This window comes from Astyanax mexicanus, chromosome 2 (assembly GCF_023375975.1).
Source record: "Astyanax mexicanus isolate ESR-SI-001 chromosome 2, AstMex3_surface, whole genome shotgun sequence".
NCBI classification, from domain to species: domain Eukaryota; kingdom Metazoa; phylum Chordata; class Actinopteri; order Characiformes; family Acestrorhamphidae; genus Astyanax; species Astyanax mexicanus.
In genome coordinates, this window is record NC_064409.1 from 11,927,716 (window position 1) to 11,940,810 (window position 13,095).

General features: G+C 38.0%; 1 protein-coding gene across 3 annotated transcripts in view; it reads left to right on the forward strand.

Annotated features, from left to right (window-relative positions):
- Positions 1–13,095, forward strand: part of cfap54 (cilia and flagella associated protein 54) — a 40,094-nt gene that overhangs the window by 4,056 nt on the left and 22,943 nt on the right. For all 3 annotated transcript variants that reach the window (XM_049473347.1, XM_049473346.1, XM_007232278.4), the window contains exons 4-30: positions 224–367; positions 1,019–1,187; positions 1,274–1,332; positions 1,420–1,563; positions 4,094–4,207; positions 4,313–4,414; positions 4,509–4,701; positions 4,896–4,994; positions 5,123–5,235; positions 5,328–5,442; positions 5,608–5,699; positions 5,808–5,945; positions 6,087–6,237; positions 7,207–7,277; positions 7,430–7,558; positions 8,654–8,804; positions 8,894–8,983; positions 9,300–9,424; positions 9,507–9,689; positions 9,909–10,001; positions 10,860–11,045; positions 11,138–11,283; positions 11,386–11,533; positions 11,740–11,895; positions 12,454–12,576; positions 12,729–12,857; positions 12,959–13,061. In XM_049473347.1, coding sequence (XP_049329304.1) covers positions 224–367; positions 1,019–1,187; positions 1,274–1,332; positions 1,420–1,563; positions 4,094–4,207; positions 4,313–4,414; positions 4,509–4,701; positions 4,896–4,994; positions 5,123–5,235; positions 5,328–5,442; positions 5,608–5,699; positions 5,808–5,945; positions 6,087–6,237; positions 7,207–7,277; positions 7,430–7,558; positions 8,654–8,804; positions 8,894–8,983; positions 9,300–9,424; positions 9,507–9,689; positions 9,909–10,001; positions 10,860–11,045; positions 11,138–11,283; positions 11,386–11,533; positions 11,740–11,895; positions 12,454–12,576; positions 12,729–12,857; positions 12,959–13,061 — 3,466 coding nt within the window. The remainder of the gene's footprint in view (positions 1–223; positions 368–1,018; positions 1,188–1,273; positions 1,333–1,419; positions 1,564–4,093; positions 4,208–4,312; positions 4,415–4,508; positions 4,702–4,895; positions 4,995–5,122; positions 5,236–5,327; positions 5,443–5,607; positions 5,700–5,807; positions 5,946–6,086; positions 6,238–7,206; positions 7,278–7,429; positions 7,559–8,653; positions 8,805–8,893; positions 8,984–9,299; positions 9,425–9,506; positions 9,690–9,908; positions 10,002–10,859; positions 11,046–11,137; positions 11,284–11,385; positions 11,534–11,739; positions 11,896–12,453; positions 12,577–12,728; positions 12,858–12,958; positions 13,062–13,095) is intronic.

Below are 13,095 nucleotides of genomic sequence, written 5' to 3' on the forward strand. Positions count from 1 at the left end.
AACTGTCATTGTAAAATATAAGCTGATTACCTCATTTTAGAAAATCTAAATATATCCTTAAAATAGAATGACAGAAATTTAAATTAAAAAGTGATTAAGCTGGGAACATGTGATTTCTATGTAATCTGAAGTCTTGTAAAAGACTAAATCTTGAGATATTTTTTTGTTTTGAGAGTTTTAATCATTTTAGTTTGTGTGTGTGTGTGTGTGTGTAAATTTACAGTTTTACAGATTGGCACAGTGGCATGGCTACAGTCGCTATCTGCACCGCTTCTGTGCTGCTGGCTTGGAGAGCATCAAAGATGTAGAGCAGTTCAAGCAGACCTTCTTTCCTGATGGCTTTGATACTGAAGGAGCAAAGCTTACGGTTAGAGACCTACATCCTGAGACTGAGTTGAATGACTGAACTATACTAAAATAACCAACTTAAACTAAATTAGGTCAAATTTGAGATTATACAAGTATAAATATTGCAAAAATAAAACTTCAAATAAAAAGTTATATTCAGATGAAATACTATTACACCCCCTATCAGAGTGTTGTGTGAAGAAAACATCCTGCTTGTTTTGGTTAGGGCTATTAGACCAGTAAAATAGTCTTCATACTCTTCCATAGACTTTTTATATTCTTTTTGTTTGAATTTAACAAAATTGTATAATTGAAATAGTTTTGTGCGCACAGAGCACAGCAGGGAGTGTGTTTAGTCCTTGCTGTGTTGTAGATAGATAGGAGATAGATAGAAGCTTGGGTTTCTGCTTTCATTTTTTAGAAGGTGGGGACAGGGGATTGTGTGTATTATTCTAAATATTATAATAAGTTATTAAAATAGTTTTGGGGATTATTCTGCATGGGTTTCCCTCAGTTACTCTGGTATGTCCCAAAGATGCTCATATATGGAATTGCAGTTGAATTGCCACTAACATCTCTTTGTATCAGAGTGTATTGCTGCTCTATAAGCATGTCAGGCCTAATTGCTGGCGGATGACTGTATATGTTTGTTTTTATTTGTGTTTGTTAGTTCCGTGCTCTCCAGGGAGAGTGTCTTTGTGAATTCTACTTGGAGCGAGAGCAGTACAGTGCTCCACATAAGAGTGGGGTGCAGAAGCTTCTCGCTATTCTGGCGTTTTTGCGCCTCATGATGCAAGCCATTATGCCACACGAGAACCTGTGCTGGATACTATACAATGGTAATGTAATCGCGATATAAAAACAATATATAAAAACAATATAAAAGGTTTGTGTCTTTGTTTAAGTGTGTCTTGTATATCCTCAGGTTCACTCCACATATACAACATATGCAGGTTCCTGATGTCAGTGAGCCATTCTGCACAGGTGCCCAAACATCAGTGTTCTCAGTGACAGAAAATTGGCATGTTTTACAGAATTTGTGTGTTCTCTAAAATAAATTCTGCTTCTCAGGCTCTAGAGTACTTGCTGTGGGCCTGTGTGTCTCTGGAGCTGTCAATTCCACTGCTGATGCCCAGGTTCCTGCCCTGGAGGGCCACGCTGTACTGTGCAGTGTGTGAATGTTATTATGATGGCCAAGCTGGGGTTCAGGCAGAGGTCAGAAGCTTGAAACTTATGAACTGGTTCAGCTAATGTTATGTAATCATTTGAATTACACAAATGTTCCTTACATAATTACATTATATATACATTTGGTTGATTTACAAGTCCTCACCTTTGACCTTCCTTTATTTTTATCAAATAGTCCAAAGGGCAATTTTCATTTTTTTCTTTCCTTTTTCGTTTCACACAACAATAACTTTTTATTAAATTAAAAGTATGATATTAGTGCAAAATACAAAAATGCTTTATTGAATTTTTTTTAAATATTTTTTTAAACTGGTAAATAATGAACCTTCCTGTTATTTTAACTTTCATGGGAACACATAATATTTCCATGTTTAACTAACCAAAAGTAGATAATAGTAGATTTTTTCAATATATATATAAATAAATTTTAATAATCCAGTTTTTACACCTTACAGTTCATAGTTCACCTATACTTATATTATTATTTTAATTAGTATCACCCAATTATTCACAAAATAAACAAATAAAATATCAGCCTCAGTTTTGGTCAAATTTTGTTTTATTTATTTCCTGTTTTGGCACTGGGTCAGTGTGACTTAGACAGTACAGTTGTGGTCAAAAGTTTACATACACTTGTAAAAAAACATAATGTTATGGCTGTCTTGAGTTTTCAATAAGTTCTACAACTCTTATTTTTCTGTGATAGAGTGATCGGAACACATACATGTTTGTCACAAAAAACAGTCATAAAATTTGGTTCTTTCATAAATTTATTATGGGTCTGCTGAAAATGTCACCAAATCTGCTGGGTCAAAAATATACATACAGCAACAAAATTTGTCAATTTTGGTGATGTAGCGAGTTGTGTCAATCAAATTAGCTTCATGTTATGGCCTCTTCACTTCTTGTAAGTGATTCTGATTGACTACAGCTGTTGACTTCTCATGAGCCCATTTAAATAGGGCTCATTTGACCCAGTGATTAGACTCAGCTACAAAAGCTACAATGGGAAAGTCAAAGGAACTCAGTGTGGATCTGAAAAAGCGAATTATTGACTTGAACAAGTCAGGGAAGTCACTTGGAGCCATTTCAAAGCAGCTACAGGTCCCAAGAGCAACTGTGCAGACAATTATACGCAAGTATAAAGTGCATGGAACAGTTGTGTCACTGCCACGATCAGGAAGAAAACGCAAGCTATCACATGCTGCCGAGAGGAGATTGGTCAGGATGGTCAAGAGTCAACCAAGAATCACCAAGAAGCAGGTCTGCAAGGATTTGGAAGCTGATGGAACACAGGTGTCAGTCTCCACAGTCAAGCGTGTTTTACATCGCCATGGACTGAGAGGCTGCCGTGCAAGAAAGAAGCCCTTGCTCCAGAAAAGGCACCTTAAGACTCGGCTGAAGTTTGCTGCTGATCACATGGACAAAGATAAAACCTTCTGGAGGAAAGTTCTCTGGTCAGACGAAACAAAAATTGAGCTGTTTGGCCACAACACCCAGCAATATGTTTGGAGGAGAAAAGGTGAGGCCTTTAATCCCAGGAACACCATGCCTACTGTCAAGCATGGTGGTGGTAGTATTATGCTCTGGGGATGTTTTGCTGCCAGTGGAACTGGTTCTTTGCAGAAAGTAAATGGGATAATGAAGAAGGAGGATTACCTCCAAATTCTGCAGGAAAACTTAAAACCATCAGCCTGAAGGTTGGGTCTTGGGCGCAGTTGGGTGTTCCAACAAGACAATGACCCAAAACACACATCAAAAGTGGTAAAGGAATGGCTAAACCAGGCTAGAATGGCCTTCCCAAAGTCCTGACTTAAACCCCATTGAGAACATGTGGACAGTGCTAAAGAAACGGGTTCATGCAAGAAAACCATCACATTTAGCTGAACTGCACCAATTCTGTCAAGAAGAGTGGTCAAACATTCGACCTGAAGCTTGCCAGGAGCTTGTGGATGGCTACCAAAAGCGCCTAGTTGCCGTGAAAATGGCCAAGGGACATGTAACCAAATACTAATGTTGCTGTATGTATATTTTTGACCCAGCAGATTTGGTGACATTTTCAGCAGACCCATAATAAATTTATGAAAGAACCAAATTTTATGACTGTTTTTTGTGACAAACATGTATGTGTTCCGATCACTCTATCACAGAAAAATAAGAGTTGTAGAACTTATTGAAAACTCAAGACAGCCATAACATTATGTTTTTTTACAAGTGTATGTAAACTTTTGACCACAACTGTATGTGTGTAATATATTGTAACATTCAATTAGTTATTTTCCCTCTAGATGTTCATTACACCAATAAAGCTCAGCTAATGTTATGGTTAAAGCTTTATGCTCCAAAAATGTTTAAACATAAATTTCCCAAATGTAAAAAAAATATTAAATAAGCATGTTTGACCAGTTACATAACAGAAGGGTTAAACAAAGTCTAGGAAGAATCATTTCAGAATGTTCACACCACTGGGGGAATCAGAAAAAAAAACTAATCACTTTTTCTATTCAGGTGAAAAGGTGCTTTGGGATTTTGTCTCAGTCGTTTCTTCTCCTAGCAGGTGTTTGCTAGACGAGCTCTTGGTAAAATAAGTGAACTGGCAACACTGGAGGACATGAGTGGATCTCTGTCGTCTGCTGAAACACAGCGAGCCTTCAAAGAAGCCACTATTAAAGTATGTATAAAACCTCTTAAAAACTCTTAAAACATAAATCAGATTTTTTTTTTTGCTACAGTCTGTGTACGCTGGAGTTTATCTGTGGTTCTCTGTTGAATTCAGCTTGCAGTGATGGTATTTAAACAGTCGGTGTATGAATCTCGGAGGAAAAACAGAGGATATTTCAGGGCTGAACGGAGGCGCAGTTTCAAGGAAAGTCATAATGTGAGTATTGTTTTATCTGACATAGTTGCAGTGTTTGTGTTTATTATGTATAGCTACAAATACTTCATCAACTCACTCACTCCACTCTCATCAGATTTCATGGCCGCGGACGCTGACCGAGCGGATGCTGATGGAGCTGTTTGAGGGGAATGCTGCTCAGTTCCTGGCTGTGCTGGAAGCTTTGAGGGTCAGCTCCCGCAGACTCCTGCACACTGGCTTTTCTGATAAGCCTGAGGTTCAGGAAGTGGTGCTTGAACTTATGTCAGCTGGAATTAGCATACTTTCTGGTACATCTCTCTTAACTGTCTTAAACTGCTTCAGCTTAAATCATAATGTTTTATAAACATATTAATTATCCATTCATATTATTTACTCTGTACAGAATATAATATGGAATGATAGTACAAATTGTCTTTAGACATGTAGGTGGACTGGTGACTCTAACACCACTGATCTCTCAAATGTGTATTTATGGTTTAAGGTAACGGAGGTTCCTCAGATAGAGTCCGTAATGACGAACTGCCTCCTTCCTTGAGTGCCATCACGCCTACTTTCACAATCATGGAAATGGCAAGAGCTGGTAAGTTTTAGGCAGTTTATTTCTTCTTTGTTTTACTTTTTCATTTAAATAGTACCTGTGGCTTGTGTCTACTGTTTCTATACTGTAAGTACACTGCATATAAAAGCATGCTGATTTATATTATGTAGGGGAGAATCTGATCTCTGTGGATGCTGCTGTGAAGTTTGTGAAGCTGTTATTCACATATGAACAGTGGGATACATTTTGCAGTTTGTCAAAGAGCCTTGTGACAGTTTTGTCTGTAAGTAAGCTGGTAAACATTTAGTCTAAAATATATATAAAAAAAAAAGTAAAATCTGTGGACAAGAGATGACTTTTGCTTTTTTCTGGCAGAACCTGGAGGTACGTTGCTTCCAGAAAGCTGAGTTGGAGCTCACGCTGCTGGAAGCCCTGGAGCACCTCGTATCCACTCATAAAATCAAGCTGTACACCAAGGAGACTTTACCTGGTACAAACTCATCTTTTTCTCAAAAAACAGTATTTCACATATTCCTAAAAAAATATATTTTATTTTCACTTTTGTGGTTGTAGCTTATCCACATTGTGATGCTCCATCCATCTTCCGCCACCGTTTAATTCTATCTGTCATTTTATTTTATTTTTTACCTCTCAGGTGAAGACAAGAGTGTGGATCAGATTGCCATGACAGATGAGCTGTTAAATCTGGTCCAGACTCTACATGTGTGTGTCTGTGAGGCAGCCCAGGTCAGTGCTTTGCTATACGTTCAGTTGTTAGCAGTTTTAAAGCTCCAGAATGAAATATTTTTGACTGTGCAGGTGTGTGTGTGTGTGCCTGTTTGTTTCTGTTTACAGGGCATTCAGCTGGATGGGGACATGGTGGTGGATATTGTGCTGTTCCTCTGGGCTAGGTGTAAGATTGTGTTTCAGAAAGCTCAGGGACTACACTCTGACTCAGTTTGTTACCTGGGCAGATCAGAGAACCAAGATAAGGTGATTATTATTAACTTCATTGCATTGAAAAATGCTTAATGCCCATTTTTAACACAAAAAATGAATTCCTTAAGTCTCACTAATATTTTCTTGCATAATTAATACCCTGTTAATGCACATTGTGTTATATTATGTTTATAGTGGGCACAGACTCTGTTTCTGCTGTGTGAGGTGGTTCATGAATGCCAGCTGACTGAAACAGACCCAGTAATGGTGGCTGAGATGACTATCAGGCTGGCCATGGTGCTAGAGGGCAGCGCAGACTCCCCTCCACGAACTGGCACAAAAACAGGTATGAGGTGCTGATTTAACAGACATAATGTACCTGTCAAGAGTTTGGACACATAAATACCTTTATTATATCTTCATCATATCTTCTGTAAATTTTTATATTAATTCTTTCATATTAAAAACATCAAACCTATGAAAAAACATACATTGAATTATGTAGTAAGCAGAAAAGTATGTAGCCTCCACAATCTATGGATCTAAACTCAGTTGAGATGGTTTGGGATGAATTGAAGCACATAGTGAAGTAAAAGAAGCCAACAAGTTCTCAGCACATCTGGGAACACCCAATACCGGTGGGAATTACAGGGCATCTCACAATATGTACAAAATTATCACAATATTTAATTAGCGCCACCATATGGAGTAATGAAAAAATAACTTCAATAAGTCAAATTGGACAAGTCTTTTTTTGCCATCTTTTTGTCCCGGCACTTTGTTTATTTTATTTTATTATGTCTAAAGAATGAAACCATATCAAATCTTGCCAGGGTTTAAAATTTTAAGTGTAAGTAATGCACTTTTAACTATTCGTTTTTTTCTCAGAAATTTGGTGGAGTACCACCACATGAAGTAATGAAAGTAAAACTTTAGAAAGTCTAATTAGGCGGTGAGTCTTAAGGAGTTTAGAGCATCTATGTTTTAATAAGAAATATTGATATTAAATGCCACATATCGATAAAATAAGTTCAAATTAAAATTATGCGATATTTCAATATTATATTCCAGCCTTATTCAAGACTGTTGGAAAACTGTTCCAGGTTCTACCTCATGAGTCTAACTGGGAATAGCAAGATTGAAAAAACTGTAATCAAAGAAAAAGGTGTAAAATAATAATAAAAAAATATATATAAAGACATTGAATGAGAAAATATGTGTCTAAACCATTGACTAGTACATGTACATGACTGTGTGCTTTGTAGATTTACAGTCCCTTACCTCTTTCCTCTTACTGCTTACATTGTCTCATTAGCTTCAACTGAAGTCAACAGTTCGCAGTCCACCCCCACCGGAAAACACAGCCATAGAGCCACACCTTTACTGGTAACAAACCATTTATAGTGGTTACTGATTAATATGTCTTAATAAAGACACTGAAGTTTAGTAGTGTTATGTGTGTAAAATGCTAAATTATTGAACTGTGCTTGATATTTAAAGTATATTTAATAATTATAACTTGAATGTGCTTACTGCAGGGGTCCCAGGCAGAGTTGCTGGAGATTGCATTTAGTGTGCTGGAGAGAGGCCTGGAGTGTCTGTCCAGAGGCAGGGCTGCACTTCTTCACTGTGATGCCTCAGCAATTGCTGACACTGCGTTCCTACAGGTAGTACTGTACACAGTCACTGAGACTATACATCTCAGATAAGTCCACATGCTACAGAGGAATGGGAAGAGACTTTAAATTGATCTTTCTACTAAATTTACACCAAGATTTAGACAAGAATTAGGCGTGTTGCCAGTAGGTTTATGTTTATCTACCTCAGAGAGTCCTATTCTATTGATAATACTTCACTACAGGAATTAGACAAGCGAGGTGTGTGCATCTGTATCAACAATGGGTACAATTTAAAGAAAAAGAATGCATTTATTAGAAAAGGTGTCCACAAATATTTGGACATAAATATGATATTAATATAGGGGTTATTTTGATTAAAGTGGCAGTCCATATTATTTTGGTCCAAAATATTGTGTTTAATGGTACCGGTGTGCTGAAAAGACCATTCCCTGATAAGCCTAATATATTCATTGTAAAAACTAGGGTATCGGGTCGCTTTTTGCGGAAGTTCTTCTTCTGGCCACGTCACACATCTTTACGACCTTACGTCACATGTACAGCCTCTAAAAGAGGATCCGGCTCAGTTTTACTGAACGCGAGTGGCTGGTGGAGCAATGGAGACTTCAGAAGGGGAAACTCAGACCTCAGTAGGTCATTCACTCATAGTAAAAACAAAGTGTGTAGGTGAAAAAAAAAGTTTCTGACTGAGTTCTCTCTCTCTCTCTCTCTCTCTCTCACTGAACATAAGCTGGAATCTGATTCATCCTTTCTGAAAGCAGACCGCCTCACACCCGCCCAGTTTAAAATGATTATTCCGCATGCTCGGTGCAATTACCCATTCTCTCCAGAAAGAGCCTTATATCACAAAACTTACAGACATCAGCTTAAATCAATATAATATTAAGTAAAGCATAAGCTTAAATTTTGGATAAAATGAAATTCTATGGGTATTTTTACATATAAAAAACATTTTTTGCTGTTTCTTTGTCCCAACACATTCGTGTGTGTAGTATTTTTTTTTATTACTACCTGAATTAAATGATGTTTTACTATGTCTAAAGACTCTGAAACTGAATCAAATATTGCCAAGTCTTGACATTTATAATGTTATTAATGCACTTTCAACTTTTTTTTTTGTCCCAGAAATTTGGTGGAGTATATATGAGGTCTTCTGGAAATGGACAGCCAGAGAGCACCAGAACTTCATTTGTCAGTGTAATCTGCATGGACCTACATGTAGAAATGTTAGCTTTCTATCACAGAGTGTTTATCAAACTGCTAGATACCTTCCCAGGTGAGAAACCTTCTCCCACATGGGACACTTCTTGGAAAACTGCATTAGTGTTCCATATGTTGGTTGACTAATCTATTTCCTCTCTTCAGATGATGAAATTGCAGGGAGCAGGATGAGGTCAGTGGCACAGACTGACCAAGGACGGAGCTCCAGGGAGCATTCTATGAAAGCTAGAGCAGGTGAGATCACTTGGTTTCCTCTGTTATTTCACATCTGTTAAGAGTTATACACTGCTGTTTATACAGATACATTATTTTTATTGATGGAGACAAGCAACAAATCCATCTGTGGAGATTGTTTTTAGGTCCAAAAAGCCTAATATCATGGTGTTTGTTGCAATTTCATACAATGCATGATCATCTGATCTTGATTACACTCACACTTATCTTATCTTTTCTGGGTGTATCTATTTTTGTAACCATTTCTTTAACATTAAGTGTATATATAGCATGCCGTTTGAGCCATGTTGATTTGTCTTGATCTATTTTTAAACAGAGAGTGTGCTGCTGGAGAAGATCAAAAAGAACAAAATCTCCAAAGCTCTATTCCTGATGCAGAAGTCCTTACTTTCCCACAAGAAAGACTCTTCTACTAAGAAAGGCAGCAAAAAATTACTTGAGGTCAGTGTGGAAATTCTGAAACAATTTTTTCTTTAACTTTAGAAAAGTAAAATGTCACACTCTGCTTTTTTTTCTCCTTCAGGAGGCTGCTGCATTGTTGGAGAAAGCAGAGTTAGACGAGAAGCGACTGGCTGGTGCTTCTGTTCCTGTTGAGATGAGATCTGAAGCTGAAGATGGCTGTACTCCACCTCCACCTCCTGTCCTACTTACATGTAGCAACTGGTGCATGACCTTTACCCCAGCACCATATGCTCTGGAAGAGAAGGTGCTTATTATATATCTTCACATGTCTCAACACACTCTATTGTTCCAGCTATTTGTTTATGAATAGAATACATCCTGTTGTCTTCACAATGTTCTGCTGTGATCTATGCGTTTAGAACACTTAACAGGATTTATCAGTCTGGCATTTGTCAGCTCTAGCAAAGCAGGGAGTCAAAGAGTGAAATAAACATTTTGGTTGTACGTTGTATTTTTGGCGCAGGTTTCCTGGTATCGCATTTATAGTAAAGAAGTAGAAGGTCATAATTTGAAAGTGCGTATTGGAGACAGCCACCTGCCTGGAACCGGTGATACGGTAAGCCTTTTTTTGTTTATTCTGCTTTTACCCAATTGCTCAATGTATTTCCAAGGTAATGAGATTGTAAGTCAATGTTAAAGGATTGTAGACTTGAGTCACTCATTGTACTTTAGCTTAGTTTTTCTCAGTACATTTTACCTAAAATATTTAAGATAAGGCCTAGATATACTGGAAACAATGTAATTGTTCCAAAACACACACTTAAAAATCAGCTAAGCTCAATTTAAAAGTTTAGGACTCTCAGTATCATGTGTTCAGGTTTAGAGTGATAAGTATTTCTTACCGTTGTAAGTTTATGATCTGATGAACAAGCAGTTAGACACTAGTAGACAGTTGCGCTACTACAGTTGTTAAAATTCCTAGCATAGATGGTTTAAAATCATTTTAAATTATGTGATTTTGTAAATTCACAGAGGTATAACTGTGTAATTGCTTGATTCATATATGGCAATGTCATATGGCTCCATGCTTGGTAGACCTTCAGTCTGGATATATTGTATCATATGATTGGAGTAGTCCTAATCTGAAGGTAGTTTTAGGGAAAAATTCAGGTTTTGGAGACAGCACATTCACTTATTTTGAGTAAGGTCAACCTAACTTGTATCATTCACATGATTAAGAAGCAAGGTTTCACATTCTATGATAATAACAAGCATTATTACAAACATAGTATATATATTATCATAGCATGTGTATTACCATATTATGTGTTGTAGTAGGAAATATCTATTCTTTTGACTATGTTGGCATAGGATGTTAGGATTGCATTGTATCTTTTGGGTGGGTCATGTATATGTACATATAATGTAGTGGAATGTCAGTGTATAAAAGTATTAAATCTATGGTCTTAATCAGATTCCTTCCAGAGGTGAACGCTTGTTCTGTGTAAGTGGACTGGAGCCAAATCAGAAGTACATCTTTGCTGTTGCTGCATACGATGCTCAGGGTAACATAGTTGGCAAAACCATTGGAGAAGCTACCAGGCCCCTGTTAGCCTACTTGCCTTTGCCTCTCTTGACAACTTGGGCTCACCTGGCTCAGGTAGGTGCATATAATTGGACCTAAAGAGACAGAATGTTCTTGTTTTTGTAGACAGTTCTGAAACTCAAGATCTTTCAATATCTCTATTTTAGGTGGCTTACCAAACTGGCCAGTACGCAGTAGCAAAGAAAGCCTGCAGTGAGCTTTGGAGCCACTTTACTATGAGCTTAACACCAGACTCTGGAGGGTCTCCAGTGCCAAAGAATGAGAGTGGTCTTGAGGGATTTGCAGAGATGAGGTAAAAAAAAAACATACATTCGTGACTAACAGTAGTCTTATTTTGTTCTTATAGATCTATAGAAATCTACGTCAAACTTGACTTGTATTTTCATTCCTGAAGGCTGCGGCCAGAGTTTCTGCAGGTCTCTTCTCCACTTCTGCAGCAGCTTTGTCTCTCGACCATGTTCATTCAAACTGACATCCACATCCAAGAGAGAGCACTTTATTGTGACTCCCACTTTGAAAGAAGCATGTTAATCTGGGAGCAGGTTAGTGGGAAAATGAGTATCTTAAATGTTTCATCTGTATTCAGTTTTTTAAAGATACCTAATAAATGTAACTAGAAGTTACATAGATTTTCAGTTATTATTTAGTTGCATAATCTATATTGAGTAATCTATGTTTTATGTAACTATATTGATATAATCTATGTTTTTGATTCTGATAATACCAGTGGTTATCACCTTCTTTGCAGGAGGACAGACTTGCAGAGTGTGAGAGGATGCTGGTGGCTATAGACATGGCTCTGCATCTCAATGACAGCAGTGGTGCTCTGCAGGCTATAGTTAACTGCTATGGCCTCCTGGCACCTCTAATCTACTATCAGATCCCTTCTGATGCTGTGATTCAGGTATCTGTCTATGGGTTAAAAAACTGTTCTTGTTCTTTACTTTACTTCCTCATATGCCTTGCATGATCTATTATTTTTTTGTTGCACCTTGTATTTCCAAAGCAGTGCCTTAACCTAAAGAAAAGCTTCACGTGTAGCACACATTTTCTTTTATAAATTTATTTCTAATTTTTCCCATTTTCTCCCCAATTTTTACACGGCCAATTACCCTACCCACTCATTAGAACTCCCCCTATCACTAGTAATGCCCCAACACACCAGGAGGGTGAAGACTAACACATGCCTCCACCGATACATGTGAAGCCAGCCACCGCTTCTTTTCGAGGAAAGTGCAGCGGCTCGGGTACATCAGCTCACAGATGCCCTGTGCTGTCCCTAGTGATGTCCACATGTGATGTGGGGAGAGAGCACCATCTACCCACCCAGAGGGAGTGGGCCAATTTTGCTGCATGAGCGACCTGCGACCTCCCGCTCATAGTGGCAGCGCTTTAGACCGCTGGACCACTCTGTGCCCCCACACTACATTTTGGCCAATAGTTGTTCTTCTGCTTGTTTTAGGTAATGTTAAAGTGTCTGACAGGGCTGCAGGAGATTCCAGCAGTCCTTAAACAGAAGCGGCCTGCTGCAACCGCCGAATCATTGCAGCATATGGTGGCTTGCATTACACACTACTTAGCTAAGGTAAGATTACATATCCAGCATACAAACAAACACTTCATTGTATACTACTTTCAATCAAATTCATTACAAAACTTAACATAACAAAGCATGGGTAATGTATGCCATAGAGTCTTTGCACTGTGTTTTGAAAAACCACCTTGTTTTGCATGCAGGCTTTGCAAACCTTAAAGAAGTATCCTCTAGCATCTTCAGTGATTGAACAGGGTAAGAAACTCCTACAGGAGATCACTCAGAGCCCTCAGCAGACGCCAAGCAGGCATGCACTAATAGAACAAAACGGGGTAAGTACTGTTTATCAAGGTTTTAATGACTCTCATTAATATGCATAATATATAACGCATTTGAAGTGAACTTTAAATGCTTGTATTAATCTGAATCTCAGAGGGAGAAACTCCAGAAGAAGGCTCGCATGGAGGAGCTCAGAGAGCAGCTGGAGGCTTTGGAGGGTATTGTCACAAAGAGCGAAGAAGTAGTTTGCGAAGCAGGTAGAAAGAATGCTATTACAGAACTATCATTCAA